Raw genomic sequence first — 15093 nt, 5'->3', positions numbered from 1 at the left:
CAAACTTGGGAGTCAGGCAACAAACAGCAATTGGTTTAGGTTTTGTGATTAAATTTGGGTTATTTCTTTTGTTGTCTAGTCTTTGCGTACATCTTTGGAAGCTCTTCTCAAAACACAGAAGCTTTCAGGTGATAAAATCTGGGATTTTAAGCAAACCTCAAAACACAGCTCCTAAACAAAACAAGAGGTGACACCAGTGGCAACAAGCATTGACAGTTCTTCGGGTCATTATTAACGTTAAGGATGCCATTACTGATGTTAGGCGTAATAAAACATTGGACTAGATTGCCCAGGAAGTTTTAAAATGTCTGTCCTAGGACAGGGTCTTTAGCTAGCCCTGCATGTGACAGGGGAATAGAAGGCCACTTGTGTTATTGAATTCTCCTTTCTTTTTTTGGTGCTGTGATTGCCAGCTGCAAGTATGAAAAAGTTTGAAACTAGCACTTTGAAATCATGAGATTTAAAAAAAAAAACAATTCTGCTTTCCCTTCACTGGCCTTCTGGGTTTTAAACCTTTAGACTTTCCACCTCTGAGTTCTCCTTTGTAGCAACAAGGGCCAGAAAGTTTTTGGGTTTGTTTTGGTTTGTTTTGTTTTTTTCTGGGGAAAGCTGATCATCTTTTCTAAGCCATCTGACACCAAGAACTGGGAGTTTCAGTGAAGCAGCCCCTGTTATAGTGAGTCTTGTCAGGCAACACAGAACTATCTATTTTCTTTTTCACCAGCAGCACCTACTGTTGTATTCATAATTCTGTAAAAGGCAGAAGGATGGAAGGATTGCTAATAGCTAGAGGAGAGGACAGCATGTTGCCTCTGACTGTTGGGAGGCACAGTGGGAGTGTTCTTCCTTTCCAAAAACTCCTGGTTCTCCCGCTGGGATGGAGTCTTGACCTGAGCTTTTATTTATACTGAATTCTTCCTAATGATAAAATAATTCCACAAATTAACATGCTTTACGCGACAGCAAAAGAAAGAAGAAGCTATGCTGGGAATGTGATCAATTAAAATAAACTAAGAGACCCTAAGAAGTCCTCTTTGACTTATTCAGCATTTCCTAAGTTCTGGGTTCAGAAATGCATGAAAACATGAAGGAAATAAAAAAAGCAGGGGAAGAATTTGTACAAATTAATATCTTAAATCTATCTTAAACATATCTTACATTTTGGCTGAAAAAATAATGTCAGCAGGGTTTAAGATTTGGCGAGGTACCTCAGAAATTAATTTTATTAGATGGCGTCTTTCACCATATAGAGTTCAAAGCAGGATCTTTATAACCGTTGTACATAATCTACAAGGGTATATTCACCCCACCACATTTATGTCATTTTCCATAGTCTGAAAATACTGGAAATTCCAGGCCAAACTTAATGACCATGTGTTAAAAATGTGAACTTTTTAAACAGTGTTTATCTTTTGCAGTATAAATAGCATTCATCTTTTACACCCTTTATTATTTATAAGATCTGAAGAATAAAACTGATGTATTTACTCCCTTTTGACATTAAGATTCACTTTTACAAGAATGAGAATGGTAATTGTTTGCACAAATCAGACAAATGGATGTTCAAATAAGGATAATTAACAGATTTGAAGCTGAAAATGACCATACTGTTGTTCTGTAGGATTCATACTAATTGAGATGAATTTTTAAAATGTCTCTGAAAAAGCTCTGCTCTTATTACATTGGTGAATATTGGCATAAACAGATGCCTTAAAAATTTTATAGGTTTAAAGGAAGTAGAGTTACTCCAATGCACAATAAAGCACGTAAGAGCAGATTATGGATCAATACGATATAATATCACTGGTGCAGCTATTTAAATATGTCACCAAACAAGACGAGCAAATCAACTGTAATTTATTTGGCTTCAGGCCTTTGCAATATGAAAGTGTTCTATAACTAGATTTTTGCCATTATTCAGCTCAATTACATATGTTAATATGGTGTTCCCACAAGCATCCAAATAGCAGGTCACCTACAATTCACAATCCTATCTCATTCCAATATCGAAGTTGGCAGCAAAGACTGAATATCTGGAGTTGAATATTTGAGGCTTATGTGCTTGACTTTCAGGTAATTTCAGTCATTTAGCAGTGGATCCAAGAAACAGAAGAGATGGAAGGAAAAATATTGTGTGTAGATGGAGTTGGGAGCCCTGCTCAGAGCAGCAACAGTGAAACCTCATTTGTTATTGCCCAGAAGGCCCTGGGAAAATGTTAGTAGAAACTTTCATCACCAATCCATAACATAAATAAAGCAATGTCTCTTGATGTATAAAAATGGCACTAGGCCATGTTCTTCTCCCAGTTATACCATCTTAGAAGTAGGCTCATTCCCCTGCCTCAAATCCAGTTACTACACACCTCCTTGATAATCTCAAGGCCAAGGATGGTTGCAATTGCCGGCCCGCACCGCACCACCAAACACCCAAAAGCGGAGCTAATCACAGCTGTCTTTTCAATCTTCCTGCTTATTTTCTATTGGAAAGCAACATCAGGGAGTAGAAATTGGATGTTTAGCATGATTCTGCATCCAGGCTTTGTTCAGCGGTGCTGCACCACTGCTGCTGAGCGCTTTTCCCCGGTATTGTGTCACCAGGCACTTGCGGGTGTCTCCTCTCTGCTCCAAGGCAGGCTTAAGAAATAGTCTGAGATCCAGCATGGTTTGCAGGAACCAGAAGGATCTGGAAAGAACAGGAGGTGAATGAGGCCACAGAACAAGCACGCTCCTTCTGTGGCCTCATTCACCTCCTGTTCTTTCTCCATATGGGTTTCTCCACCGGCAAGATGGGAATGACAGCTCGCATCTGTTTCCATGTCTGCACCACGCTCCCTGCTCTCTGCAGTGGCCACCCGCCACCCCTCACAGCCAGCCATGGGTGCCCAGGGTGTCTCCTCCTGCCCTCCTCTGTGTCATGGATGGGGGTCCCCATTTCGCATGGCCATGACACAAAAAAATGACAGTAATTATGACAGCAGTGCTAACTGTTGGTTTGCCTTATCCTTTAAGCAGCCTTTGGTGTGCTGGCTACCCCAGGCTTTTTGCAAGTCCTACGGAAATTATGAAATTCGTCAAAAATAAACCGGAACAGGGAGCAACTGTGCTGAACCCCAATGTCTGGACTTCACCTGGTAACTGCTCCTTATAAATACTATCACTATGTGCAAATCTGGTTACAAACATGTGATGAGCAACAGAAAGGGATTTCCCTGATTATCTCCCTGTCATTTAATCTTAAACTAGTTTGCTAAGTCTGAGGACTTCTGAAAGAATTGTTCAGCTTATCCCTACCCTAGATCTTTAGGTTGGGAAGTGTCCTTAACCCTGAAGTCCTTAGCCTGCTGTCGTTGTAGTGGATGAAAAATTGTTTAACTGCACGTTTGGAAGGAATTATTTAGAAGGACAATTCCCAAACAGTCAGGTTAGATCTAACATCAGTATAAGAGTGCTGAATGGGGACCAAGGCACTTTTGTTTTTCAGGCCTAGAGATGCAAAGTAATCTATGTTTTTCCCCCCAAAAGCCACAATAAGCCAAAAGAAACTTGCATCTCTCCAATCAGAAACATCATGACTATCTAAACTACATCTGATTGGCCTCCTTAAAATCCTAGGACCCATATAATGCCCCCCATTTTTTTATTCTTTAGTTTGCAGAATAAACTGATAAGCTGAGAAAATATGAGCATTATACCATGTATTCTGAAAGTGCTCCAGTAGCTAGAGATATTAATAGACACAAGCATAGGCTAAGATAAAATACGAAATAATTTTCCTTTTGCTAGTAAAAATAATTAAATTACATACCATTTAGGAAGTGATATAGAAACAAACTGCATAGTCTACAGAAAAAGAGAACAAAATCCTCATCGAAGCAAAGCTTCTTTATCACTTTATCTTGCAGCCTGACACAGTACATGCTCAATCTATTTAATTACAGGAACAGAAAAATAGCAGAGAAATATGTACACATAACAGCAATGTTTCCAGTCCTACCTTGGTCGTGACAATGCACAGACAATCCATTCTGTAAATCTCCACAGGAGTGTATGTAAATCATAAAAACAAATCAGCAAGGGTGAGGAAAGGCTTTTGAACAGCATGAACAGAACCGGAGGCTTGAATCTGCACAGCCTGCTTTTCCAAGTGGGGCCCTCATAAGAAACTCGAGTCCTCCTCCACAATGCTAAAGGCAGTCATGATGCTCACAAGGATCAGAAAACCCACTAGAAATCGTCTCAAGCAAAACTTCCAGGTGGCTTATCAGGCTTGATTGCTGCATTGTTCAATCTGTGATCAAAATATTCTGTTGAATGGTATGCAGCCTTCTAAATGGGAAGACGAGAACCCCAACAAGCACAAAAGAGCAAAAGCATCACATTTCAGCCCTGGCTCTGGTTTCACAATTCTGATCTGCTGTTTCAGTATACCCATAAGATTTCCTTTGCCAAGTCTCTCTCTCTCTCTCTCTCTCTCTCTCTCAATCTCTCTCCCTCTCGCTCTCTCCTTCCCTGTCTTTTTTTTTTCTCCCCCCTCTCGCTCACTCTCTCCCTCCTCTTTCCTACTAACTCCGAGCAAGCACAACACACACAACTATCGGGCCCATCTATCAAAACGTTGTCACTTCCCTGCCAAAACAACTGCTTTGGATTGTAAGGGTTTTTATTAAGAGCTTGATTCCTACAAATGCATATTGCTTGAAGTGTATGACTGATACATTAAGGTGTGTGTGAGAGCTCATGCGTCACATCTACAATCACTCAGAATTACTAGGTCAGATTCGGATTCAGGAAGTGAATACAAATAACAGCTGGATAAGGCGAACTTTCAGAAAGTATAACAGAAAATAATCAGTCAGGGGGAAAAAAGGCAATTGCATAGTTACACATGCACACAGGTCTGTGAAGCACAACAGTGATATGATTATAGTTTACCATCTACAGAAAAAAGCCCACGTTATATACATTATTCAAAGCTACAGTGGCACCTTTTTTTTCCCCACTTATGAAAAATACAACAAAGTTTTAATTAAAAGAAAGCAGCCCAAACAACAGAGCTTAAAAACTCTTTAAGTTATCTTCCAAACTTTCCCTGCATCTTTGACAGATCTGCAGACTTAATCGATTTAGCTTGTGTTCTGTATGCTTTGCTTAGGGTTTTACAGACTGGTTAGCCCCCAATGCCCTACCTTTCTTGCAGTGATGGTGGTGCAGAACTTGCCTTTCAGGTGTCTTACATGAATCATTCTGAGTTAGAAAGCTCGCTGACAGCTCTTAGTCTTCCCTCTCTTACAGATAGAGGAAGAGAGAGAGAGAGAAGAAAGAGGGAGGGAGAGAGAAAGAGACACAGAAGGGGAAAGATATGTAAAATGAAAGCTCTGGCCAAAGAGGGAGGAAAATCAATGCTCCTATTCACTGGAAAAAAAAAACTACAGCCAACTGGACTGTTGACAGCAACAAGAGGAAACGTCTAGACACCCATACATTACAATTTACCTTTTCAACACACTGGACAGCACAATCCCCTCTGGGTGCTTTGCTGAGGATCTCTCATTCTCACTCAGAACTAAAATATGTTTTCAATAAAATAAGCCTTTCCAAGAAAATAAAAGGATATTTAAGAGTCATCTCTCTTCCATAAATTACTTAGGTTATAACCCTAATATTCTTGTGACTGCTAAAGCAGCAAGAGGCTCAGTAAATGACACACATTATTTTGCCAAAATGAGGTCACTGCTACCAAAGTTACAAAATCCATAGTGAATCAGATATGTGGTCAGAGAGCAACCAACCCTCCCCCAACTATTAAAGTCTTGGTGGATGTAACATCTTAAAGAGAAAGACTCTCGAGCACTTATGACTGTGTCTAAAACTTTAACTCACTCTGAGCAACCACATGTGCACAAAACAAATTCGATTTGTGTTTACAGGCTGCACTGGAACCTGCAACTTTTCTCCCTAGTGAGGTTTAGTCCAGTAGCCAAATAGTCAGACAAGTTTATTAAACTATAAATTATAGGAAACAGGGAGCTTTCAAACATCCTGGAAGTAAGAACCAATTAACCACCTCCTTAAGAACAAATTAACCCGTTAAGATGGTCTAACCTAAGCCACGCTTGTGCACTAACGACAGGATAAAGGGAATTCAGCCAACTCTGAAATCAGGAGATATTTTAACACTCAGATGTAAAACATTCAACAGTTCATTCTCTTCCAATTGGTAGACTCAAGCTGATCTAGTAAGGTGTGAAATATTTCCATAGATATAATTACCTAATGACTTGGCTGTAAAATTTCATATCATACTCAAAACCAGCATATGGGCATATATTTTGGAATTGGTCTCCAAGTGCATGATCTGTAAATGCTTCTACTTGCAAGCAACTCTATTCCTGTGAGCTGGTACCAGAGAATTCATGATCCTATTTACAGTTTATATGAAAAAAAAAAAAAAAAAAAGAGTTGTTTAACCCTTTGAGGCTGTTCATGTGACTTGTGTGTGTCTGGGAAAATCAGGCTCCATCAGTGTACCTAAAAAGCTTCCTCCTGCACTCGCCAATTTTTGAGTGCCACCTCTTTGCATAGAAGGCAACAATGAGCATTGGGCAGGATTTGCACGTGTGCTACCCAAGCTTACTGCATCACTGAGACGCATGCTCCCTAAAATACTGCCACCTACTTTTTACCCTCAGAATCTCCTGTAGCCCCAGACAGGAGACACCCATGCTTTTGGGGACACAGACCCCAGCTCCATCCTTCCACGGGCTCATTTTGGTTGCCAGGGCTCCTGGTCATAGCTTCTAACACACATCTATCGATGACTCAACAAAATCAGGGCTGCAGTAATGGGACAGGTGACTGTCAATGGGTCTCCAGTATTTCTCCCAAGGACACAGTTCCTCATTTTCATTACCTACCCATCCCAAACCTAAAAATGAGGTGGACGTGCTCATTTTCTTCCTCCAACTAGATACTTTTTCCATTCATTTTTTCTCCCCAAGTATAAGATTTTCAAACCCTTGGCACCGCTTTACCCTTCATTAGCAACATCTCCTTCTGCTCTAATTTCTGCAGGTCATATTGCTGCTTAGTTCTATTTTTTCCTCTGCTCTTTCAGCCTTCGTCTTATCTGTATGTATGATCATGATTGAAATCTACTACAGGAAGACTTGACCCAAAAACCAAACAAATTGAGAAGCAGCCATCTGGGGTGAAAAGAGATGGTTTATAGTTGCTTGTAGTTGATTTAGATGATAAAAAATAACCTCTGTGATGAGCTCTGTCTCTCGAGAAGCCTTAATACAGGAAGAATAACAACTATTTCCCACTGTGATACCAGTGGCTCTGCACACCACCATGTGAAAATCACTTACCCAGGTGACTGCTTCCTTCTCTAATTTTACCAAGGTGTCTATTTTCAAGTCATATAAAACCAAACAATATGAGGTGAGTGGTGAAATGTGATGGTCTGTATAATGCAGTAGTTTAGACTAGACCATTTAATGCTCCTTTCTGGCATTAAAATCTTCAGTGTATCCAGGTACTTCCACTTGGATAACCAAAGCTTAGGGTTTAATTAGGTAGTTATATTTAGAACCAGAGCCTGTAACATCCAGCTGAATTGAATATTTGTAAAAGCAAGCTTCTGTAAAACCTAAAACCAATAGGGAGGATTCTCTGATTTTTTTAAATCTTTCATGACACATCTTTTTAAAAATTTCTTAAATTCTTTTGAAACCCAAATATTATAGAGCAAAAACTGGAAAGAGAAACCAATCCTTTAAAAAAAGCAAAACCAGCTTCATCATTATCTCTAAAATTCAAACAGCGGGAATTAAAAACAATCAAGAGTACTAGGTCTCCAAGTATTGGAGTAGACTCTAAGAAAGGAGACATCTACCAGACTGCTAACACAGCATAATAATGTCAGCATCTTGCAAAATTTAGCCAGTGACTATTTAGAGCTCTATGCACCTACACACAGAGAACACATAAACACACACGTCCTCTTACAAATGTGGAGAAAGATTTATTTACTCCTAATGTATCTTAAATTGTGTACTACGGAGTACTTGTTGATGGTATTATATTGCCAGTCTTTCACATGCAGTTATATTCTCTTCCTTCTTTTCAGGTCCTATATCGCACCCAAACAAGCTACAAATAAATACTTTCATGATTACATCTCTTTCAAGAGATGTAGTTATGAACTTATGTCTTTATGGTGAGAGCTCATTTATATCACTTGAGCCAAGTTCCAGCTACGTTGCTGTGCATCACAATCGGTTAGTTAGTAGGTTACCACTGGGATACAAGTTATCTGAGTAATTATATGCTAGAAGAGAAAATCTCATGAGACCCTCTTCTTTATTAGGACTGGTTTGTGCTACACAAAAAAAAAAAAAAAAAAAAAAAAAGAAACTACTAATCTTGCAGATCCTGAATACGTAGTTAGAAGCTATATTACAAATGAAATGTCAGAACAAATCCTGCTTCAGCCAGGAAGAGAAGTTAATACAAATTTCAGAAGGCGTGAAGTTCTGTATACCTTAGTCGCTAAGAATTTTAATGCAGTTCCCAGGCTGAACCAGAAGCCCATGAGAGCTGGAGTTAATTTAAAGATCAACAAATTAGCAATTCCAACCCTCCTGACTGCAGCAGCCCTAACAGCAGCAGCTCTGCAACTGGCCTCAGGCCCACGAGAATCTCAGGCAGAAGCTATAACACGAATCATTCCCTTCTCCTATGCATGGCAAATTTCATTGCTATTTAGCACAATCAATGTTGGAGTCCTGACCAATTTCTCTGGCTGGTAGCTTTCTCAATGAAAAGAAAAAGATGGTATTTTCTTTTCTATAGGGAAGAACAGACCTCACTGCTCTGACCCCTGAAGGTAGATGGTAAAATGGACACAGGGAGAAGCGAAGGCTGGACAGGCAGCTCCACTCCTTCATCACAAGGACTCTGCACTCAAGTGGCCACGGTGGCCCCAGGCTCAACAGCCATGGAAAAAAATTCATTTTCTGCTTCACAGCTGTGGAGGGAATTCCCTCTCTTCCTGCCCCAAGTACATGCCCAGCTCACCACCCTTTCATTCAGTACACGGGAGCTCACACTACTTTAGCCAAGCACTGCCCCCGCACTCCAAAGCAAGTAAAAAAGCTATTTATTTGGGGATTTTTAATAGGCAGCGTGGCACTTCGCTGGCCCTGTTTGCTGAGGGCCTTATTGTAATACCTGGGCCTTGGCTGCTGTGCTCGGTAGTGTGTAAAGTCATTTGCCATCAAGGGTGCTCAGTGGGACAGCAGGGTGGTTGCCTCCCTTCCTTTCCAGGAGTCAATGTAATCCAAGGATCACAGGATACGTGACAACGGAAAGGACCTGAGGAGGTCTTCATTCCAGCCTCCTGCTCAAAATGGGTTCAGCGGTGAGGTCTGACAAGGTTTTTCAGGCCATTATCCAGTCTGGTCTTGAAAATCTCCAATGACAGAGATAGTGCAACCTCTCTATTAGTTTCAGTCCCATGAACTCACCAGCTTAGGGGCCTATGAGGAGACAGTGAGGCAAGCTGGGAACAGTGTATGACTTGCAGAGTTGTAGGAAACACACATTCATCATCACAGGGTATGGAGCAGAGGATGGGGAAAGGGCCTTGAGCCATCCTACAACTCTGAAGAGCCTTGGATAAGCTAGCACTTTGAAAGTTCTGCAACTTTCATTAATATTAAAACTTATGCCTAATGCTTTAAGTATCTATTATTTCCCATACAAAGCCATAATCGTTTTCTGCTTCCCACAAATTCCTCATTCAGAATGGAACAGAAGTGCTTCACTTACAAATGCTCTGCTGGCTTTATGTGGGCTGGGATGCTCTGCAATAGAAACGCACGATACTCAAGGACAGTATGTCCTGAAGTGGCTCTCAGCTCTCAAGATCCGTGGTGAATGAAGAGTTCATTTTAATTCTTGAGCATTCTGCCTGGGGAAGTAAATCTAACAATCAATTGATCATGAGCAACTGAAAAGCTCTGGTGCATATGTTTAAACATGTAGCCAGTCCTAAATAACTATGTGTCACTGTCATAGCAGCGTGCCACTGACACTCAAGCACAGTCACTTGAAAAAGAAATCAAGACAAAATTACTCTCTCAAATGAACTGACACTAAACCACAAGTTCCAGGAAATGAAAATAAAACATCTTCTGTCTGGTCTCCCACAGTACTGGGAACTGAAGAAAATACCACTTACAGCTCTGAATGTTTTGGAGTTTGGCAATGGAATTGCCAAGTTTTGGGTTTACTCTCATGTACGCTTTGTTCTGGAGACCTACAAACAGCAGGAAAATGTAGTATGTAGAGTTGCTGATGGAGAAACATTGAGTCCAGGCGTTCACAGTGTCATGAGTCTAAGTAGGGAAGATGGTGCATTGTTCAGTTGGGTATTCATACTGGAAATGACGTGAAATTGGGCTGAGATCCACTACCTCCCATGATTTATAGAGCATCCTCACGGACAGAATATATTTAAGGTATATACCAAGCTTTCGATAATTCCTTGCTTTGGGGAAATAATTTCTTCCATAAATATAGAGACAAATTGCAATGAGAATACGTGTTCTTGTATTTCAATTCTCAAGAAGCACCATGGTCCTATACGGCACAAAAGTTTTTCTGATCAACGGGGAACACAGCAACACAACAAACTCGGAAAGTCATTCTAGACAACTAGTTCTTTAGACCTCAACAAGTTAACGAACAGAGAAATTGTTCTAGAAATGTAAATAAATCCCACGGAAAAGCCTTAGACAAGAGGAATAATCTGCATGTTTCCACTGTTAGAAACAACTTTCACTGAAGTCTACAAGGTATCACATAAGCCTGCCAACTCAGTTAATGTCTTTTCTTTCCATCATGTTTCCAGCTTGCTAACTTTAAAAGAAAACTTAATTATTTTCTTTCACTTAGAAAAGAAAATAAACACAATGACTTCAAGGCTGAAAGTCTACATAATAATATCTAAGCCCAAGAGAATTGTTCCAGCCAAGTTGTTAACCTATGAAAATAATGGAGATATTATAATGAAACATTTACAACTTCAACATTGCAAGCAGCAAGACGGTTACCAAGAAAGGTGCAACATACCCCGTTACCACAGCCATGAAATCATATTGCTTCGTATATTACTCAGTGTAGTTTTATGGCAGGTATCATTAGACCGACCATATAAAAATCATCACTTCGCCGACATTCATATTCTTCCATACTCCAGACCAAAAATAAACTACAACACACACTGAGGAACCGAAAACACCTTGAATAAAATTTGCAAACTGTACAATACCTTGGACTTCAAAAATACACTGAAATGAAAACATCTTGAGATCAGCAATCTTGTAGAACCATCACCAATATTAACAACATTTTTACATAAAAATAAAAAGGAAATCCTGCCCACGACAGCAAAAAGTGCACAGGACTAGCAACATACAGCAATAAATTGCAGCCATAAGCCTCATTCAAATGTGGCAGTGTACATCCAGTCATTAAGCAGCAAAAAACTGACTGCAGGAGCTCATAATCAATATATTCTACACATTTCACCTCCAGCAAAACTTAACTAAATAAGGATTTCATTCTCCATCAGAACAGAGTGGACCATACCTTTGTCTTCATGTCTACCACATAATTTTCAAAAGTCGGGTTCTCCTTGTTGTGTTGACCACATTGTCCAGATCTTTCTGACCCACTGGAAGCTGCAGACTAAAAAGGGGAAAATAAATCAAATAAAGTAGCCAAGATGTGTACTATAATTCTGTTACACTTAAATGTAAAAATTAGTATGCACATACAAAAGGGTGGCTGGAATTCAGATAAATATCAGGTAGCTCATACATAAGATTTTCATCTCAATGTTTTGTCATGCAAAAATTTCTGGGTTTAATCTTATAGCCACTCTCATGGCAGCCTGTGAAAGTCTTAATAGGCTAAATTTACAAGATGATGCTTATCATAATCTCTAGTTGACTTCTGAAGGCATTCAAGGCGCTCTGCAGCTCTCAGCATCAGACCATAGAGATAAGGAAGGAAATCAGTGTCCTGCCAAAAAGCCCTATGGACAATAATGGGGTTCTTATCTGGAGCAGCTGCAGGAATAGATCTCCTTACAGCACCACCTGGATTACCTGGTTTGTCTTCTCATTTCTAATTCATGACATTCTCCTAAGTGACATATTTTTGAAAGAATTTCATGCTTGTGTAGTAGCCACATTTGCAAATCTTTTAAATTCAAGCGCTTTTTTTCTTACCTTTCCTTCATTTACACAGACTCCAATCTTGTATTGCTTACATAAAACCGTCCTAAAACATATAGTATTTTTTCAAATAATGTCTTTAATAGAAGATACAGTAAAAGGCTATAGTTGTTTTTTCGATGTTCCTGCTGGAAATCTAATACATTATTGTAGATTTTGCATTAAGACAGTAAATATTATAAATGACATCTCTGTTTATAATGCTCTGCCCTGAAAAAATATGCTTGAAGAGTCAGCCTTTGAATGAAACATGATGAGTGCTACTAACTCAGATCTCAGAAAATTTTAGGCACTTTGCAAGAGCACGAACAGGAAAGCAGAGTGAATTCAAAGAGAGTACAGTGTTGTATCTGTTGGTGCTGAGCATCGCAGACACCATGAGTGATTTAGTCCCATCCTTTTTTAGCCTATGCACCAGGAGTGCAGTCAATTTTAACACAACAGGCAAGAAATTGTTAGCATTTTAAATAGACCAACCATTGCCAGCACAACTTAGAAAACAACAAGCCAGTGCCACAGAAACAGCCAAATCACATCCACATGTGCAAATGTTTTCTCCTCTGATACTAGATTGTTTATTTAGGGCTCCGTCCAGCAAAAGACTGAATGCTGGCCCCAACCCAGGCAACTACTTAGACACGTGCTTTTAACTTCACTGGAACCAATCACATTAGTCTTGTGCTCCAGTAAAGAATGTGTTTAAATGTTGGATCAGGCCCAGCAGCTCAGCACTACATGGGCTGAGCACACAGGACTCCAGGCATGTCCTCGCTAAAGTTTTAGCTTCTTTAACACACTCAGGGTCACAGAGAACCATGCATTCCTTCGTCTTGTTTCTTATCACTGAAGGGTGTTGCATATCCCCCATTTGCCATTTGGAAGGAAGGGAGGGAGAGCAAGGCAGCTGGGCCAAAATTAGGCAGGAGAGCAAGGAACTGAACTCAGGTGTTGCATCTGGTCTCCAAACCTACAGAAAATCTAAGCGACTCCCTAAGTGTTTCTTTCAGGAGGGGAAAATAGGCTTTACAAGGATGCATAAAAATTTTGATTTCACTTTTTGATTTCTTTGAATACCTGACATAGATGCTTTCCATTGTTATTATTTACAGGCAACAATATAAACCATGCAAATCAATATATTATTTATTTGCTTTAATCATCAAGACCAAACTCTGCTTGATCCTAAAGGAGCTAAGCTTCTGCAGCTTCTCAAAAGGGGTTTGACTCTTTTCAGCAGAAACTACAGACTGCATAGCAGCATTTATCCAATGAGTGCAGCTGCAAAATTGGATAAGGAACAACTTTAGGTCTTTTATATTTCATACTTTTTTTTTCCTCAAATTTTTCACTGTTAGCTGACTCCCATATTGTGAAAGAACTTAAAAGAATGTCGTAAGATGCTATGAAATGTTTCAGTTGTTTTCCTTGGGGAAATGGGTCACAGATTAATTGGGAAGAGCAGCAAACCAAGGACATTAGAAGGTACAAACAGCTCAAGTAAGAGTAATTGTAATAAATCTGGAACATCTCTCTGTTCCAGTGTATTAAGGTTCAATAAGCATTAGAAGAATAATATATGGTTCTCAAACTTGAACAGACTATACGTTAGCAATCCATCCAAAAAACATAATCATTTCACTTTGTGTTATGAAATAAATAGGACTGTATAACGCAAGAGGAAAAATGTGATAGACTTATTAAAAACTATCATTCTTGGATCTGAATATTTTCTGGTTCTTGATTACATACAATCCTCCCTTTAGAGGCTACCCAAAAGCCTACACTGTCTAAAATCATTTGTACGCTTTATATCCAAAAGCTGCCTACTCATGCAAAAGGAGTATTTTATCAACACCTCATTATTCCTGAACCATTCAGGTCACCATGAGAAGCAGAACTGGCAGCCCCAGGGTGACACAGTATGAATGCAGTGGAGCACGTGCACTATGCTCGTACATCCTTGTAGGAGATTCTGGAAATAACGGCTTCAAGATTGAATTAAAAATACTAACAAAAGTCTAAACTTTTTGTCAAAGCCCTGTATCTAGAAGGCTGGTAGTTGGAACAAGTCTATCTTCCTCTTCACAGAAGAAAATATTACCTTATTCTCTTCAAGGTGGCCAGAGAAAAAGAAGAGATTTTACAAGCAAATGTTGCAAATGCAGATTAAAACTTCATTTGGTAACTTTGCTCACATGGGTAGTAACCATGAGAATCGTAGAGCACACCAAAAGCAATCTTCCAGTTTTGTGTAATTATAATTAACAGGGACTATTTACACTGTAATCTCTTCAGGGCAATATATCTCTCATTGTGCAAACCTACAGCATTATTTAAATGTTTATTAATAAAATAGTAATTCCATTAGCTACGTTGTTAATTTTATCTAATTTTAACATTGCTCAGCAAAGCTATTCTGTGCTTGTAACACATCTTTCCAGTAGCTTATTAGGACATGCACAATTGTCACAGTCAACCATCAACAAAATTCTTGCTGATTATTTTTCGCCAAAGTACACAGTTAGGAATCATGAAAGACTTGTCACTGGTTCTGCTTTCAGCAGGCAGCATGTTCCAGTTCACGCCTGAGCCAGCAACCAGCCAGAAGGAGCAGCTGCCCTCACAGGCAAATATGGCATATGAGGTTTCCAAGACTTCCTAGAGGATGTGTTCCTATAGCATCCAAAATCTGTAACAGTGGATGAATTCTCCGGTCTATTGAATGGCTTCAGAATTTATACCTAATATATCAGCGGGAGGTACTTGCAACCATCCACAACCGTTA

The 15093-nt window shown here is 39.6% G+C and overlaps 1 protein-coding gene across 4 annotated transcripts in view; it reads right to left on the bottom strand.

Annotated features, from left to right (window-relative positions):
* Positions 1–15093, bottom strand: part of DLG2 (discs large MAGUK scaffold protein 2) — a 1022965-nt gene that overhangs the window by 880871 nt on the left and 127001 nt on the right. For 2 of the 4 annotated variants that reach the window (XM_086481686.1, XM_086481690.1), the window contains exon 3: positions 11659–11757. In XM_086481686.1, the coding sequence (XP_086337812.1) occupies positions 11659–11757 (99 nt within the window). The remainder of the gene's footprint in view (positions 1–11658; positions 11758–15093) is intronic. The other 2 variants (XM_086481691.1, XM_086481692.1) reach the window with 2 other exon arrangements.

The sequence above is a fragment of the Leptosomus discolor genome, chromosome 1 (assembly GCF_034619465.1).
Source record: "Leptosomus discolor isolate bLepDis1 chromosome 1, bLepDis1.hap2, whole genome shotgun sequence".
Lineage (NCBI taxonomy): Eukaryota > Metazoa > Chordata > Aves > Leptosomiformes > Leptosomidae > Leptosomus > Leptosomus discolor.
The sequence above is the reverse complement of the archived record's forward strand: the minus strand, read 5'-3'. Positions and strand labels throughout refer to the sequence as shown.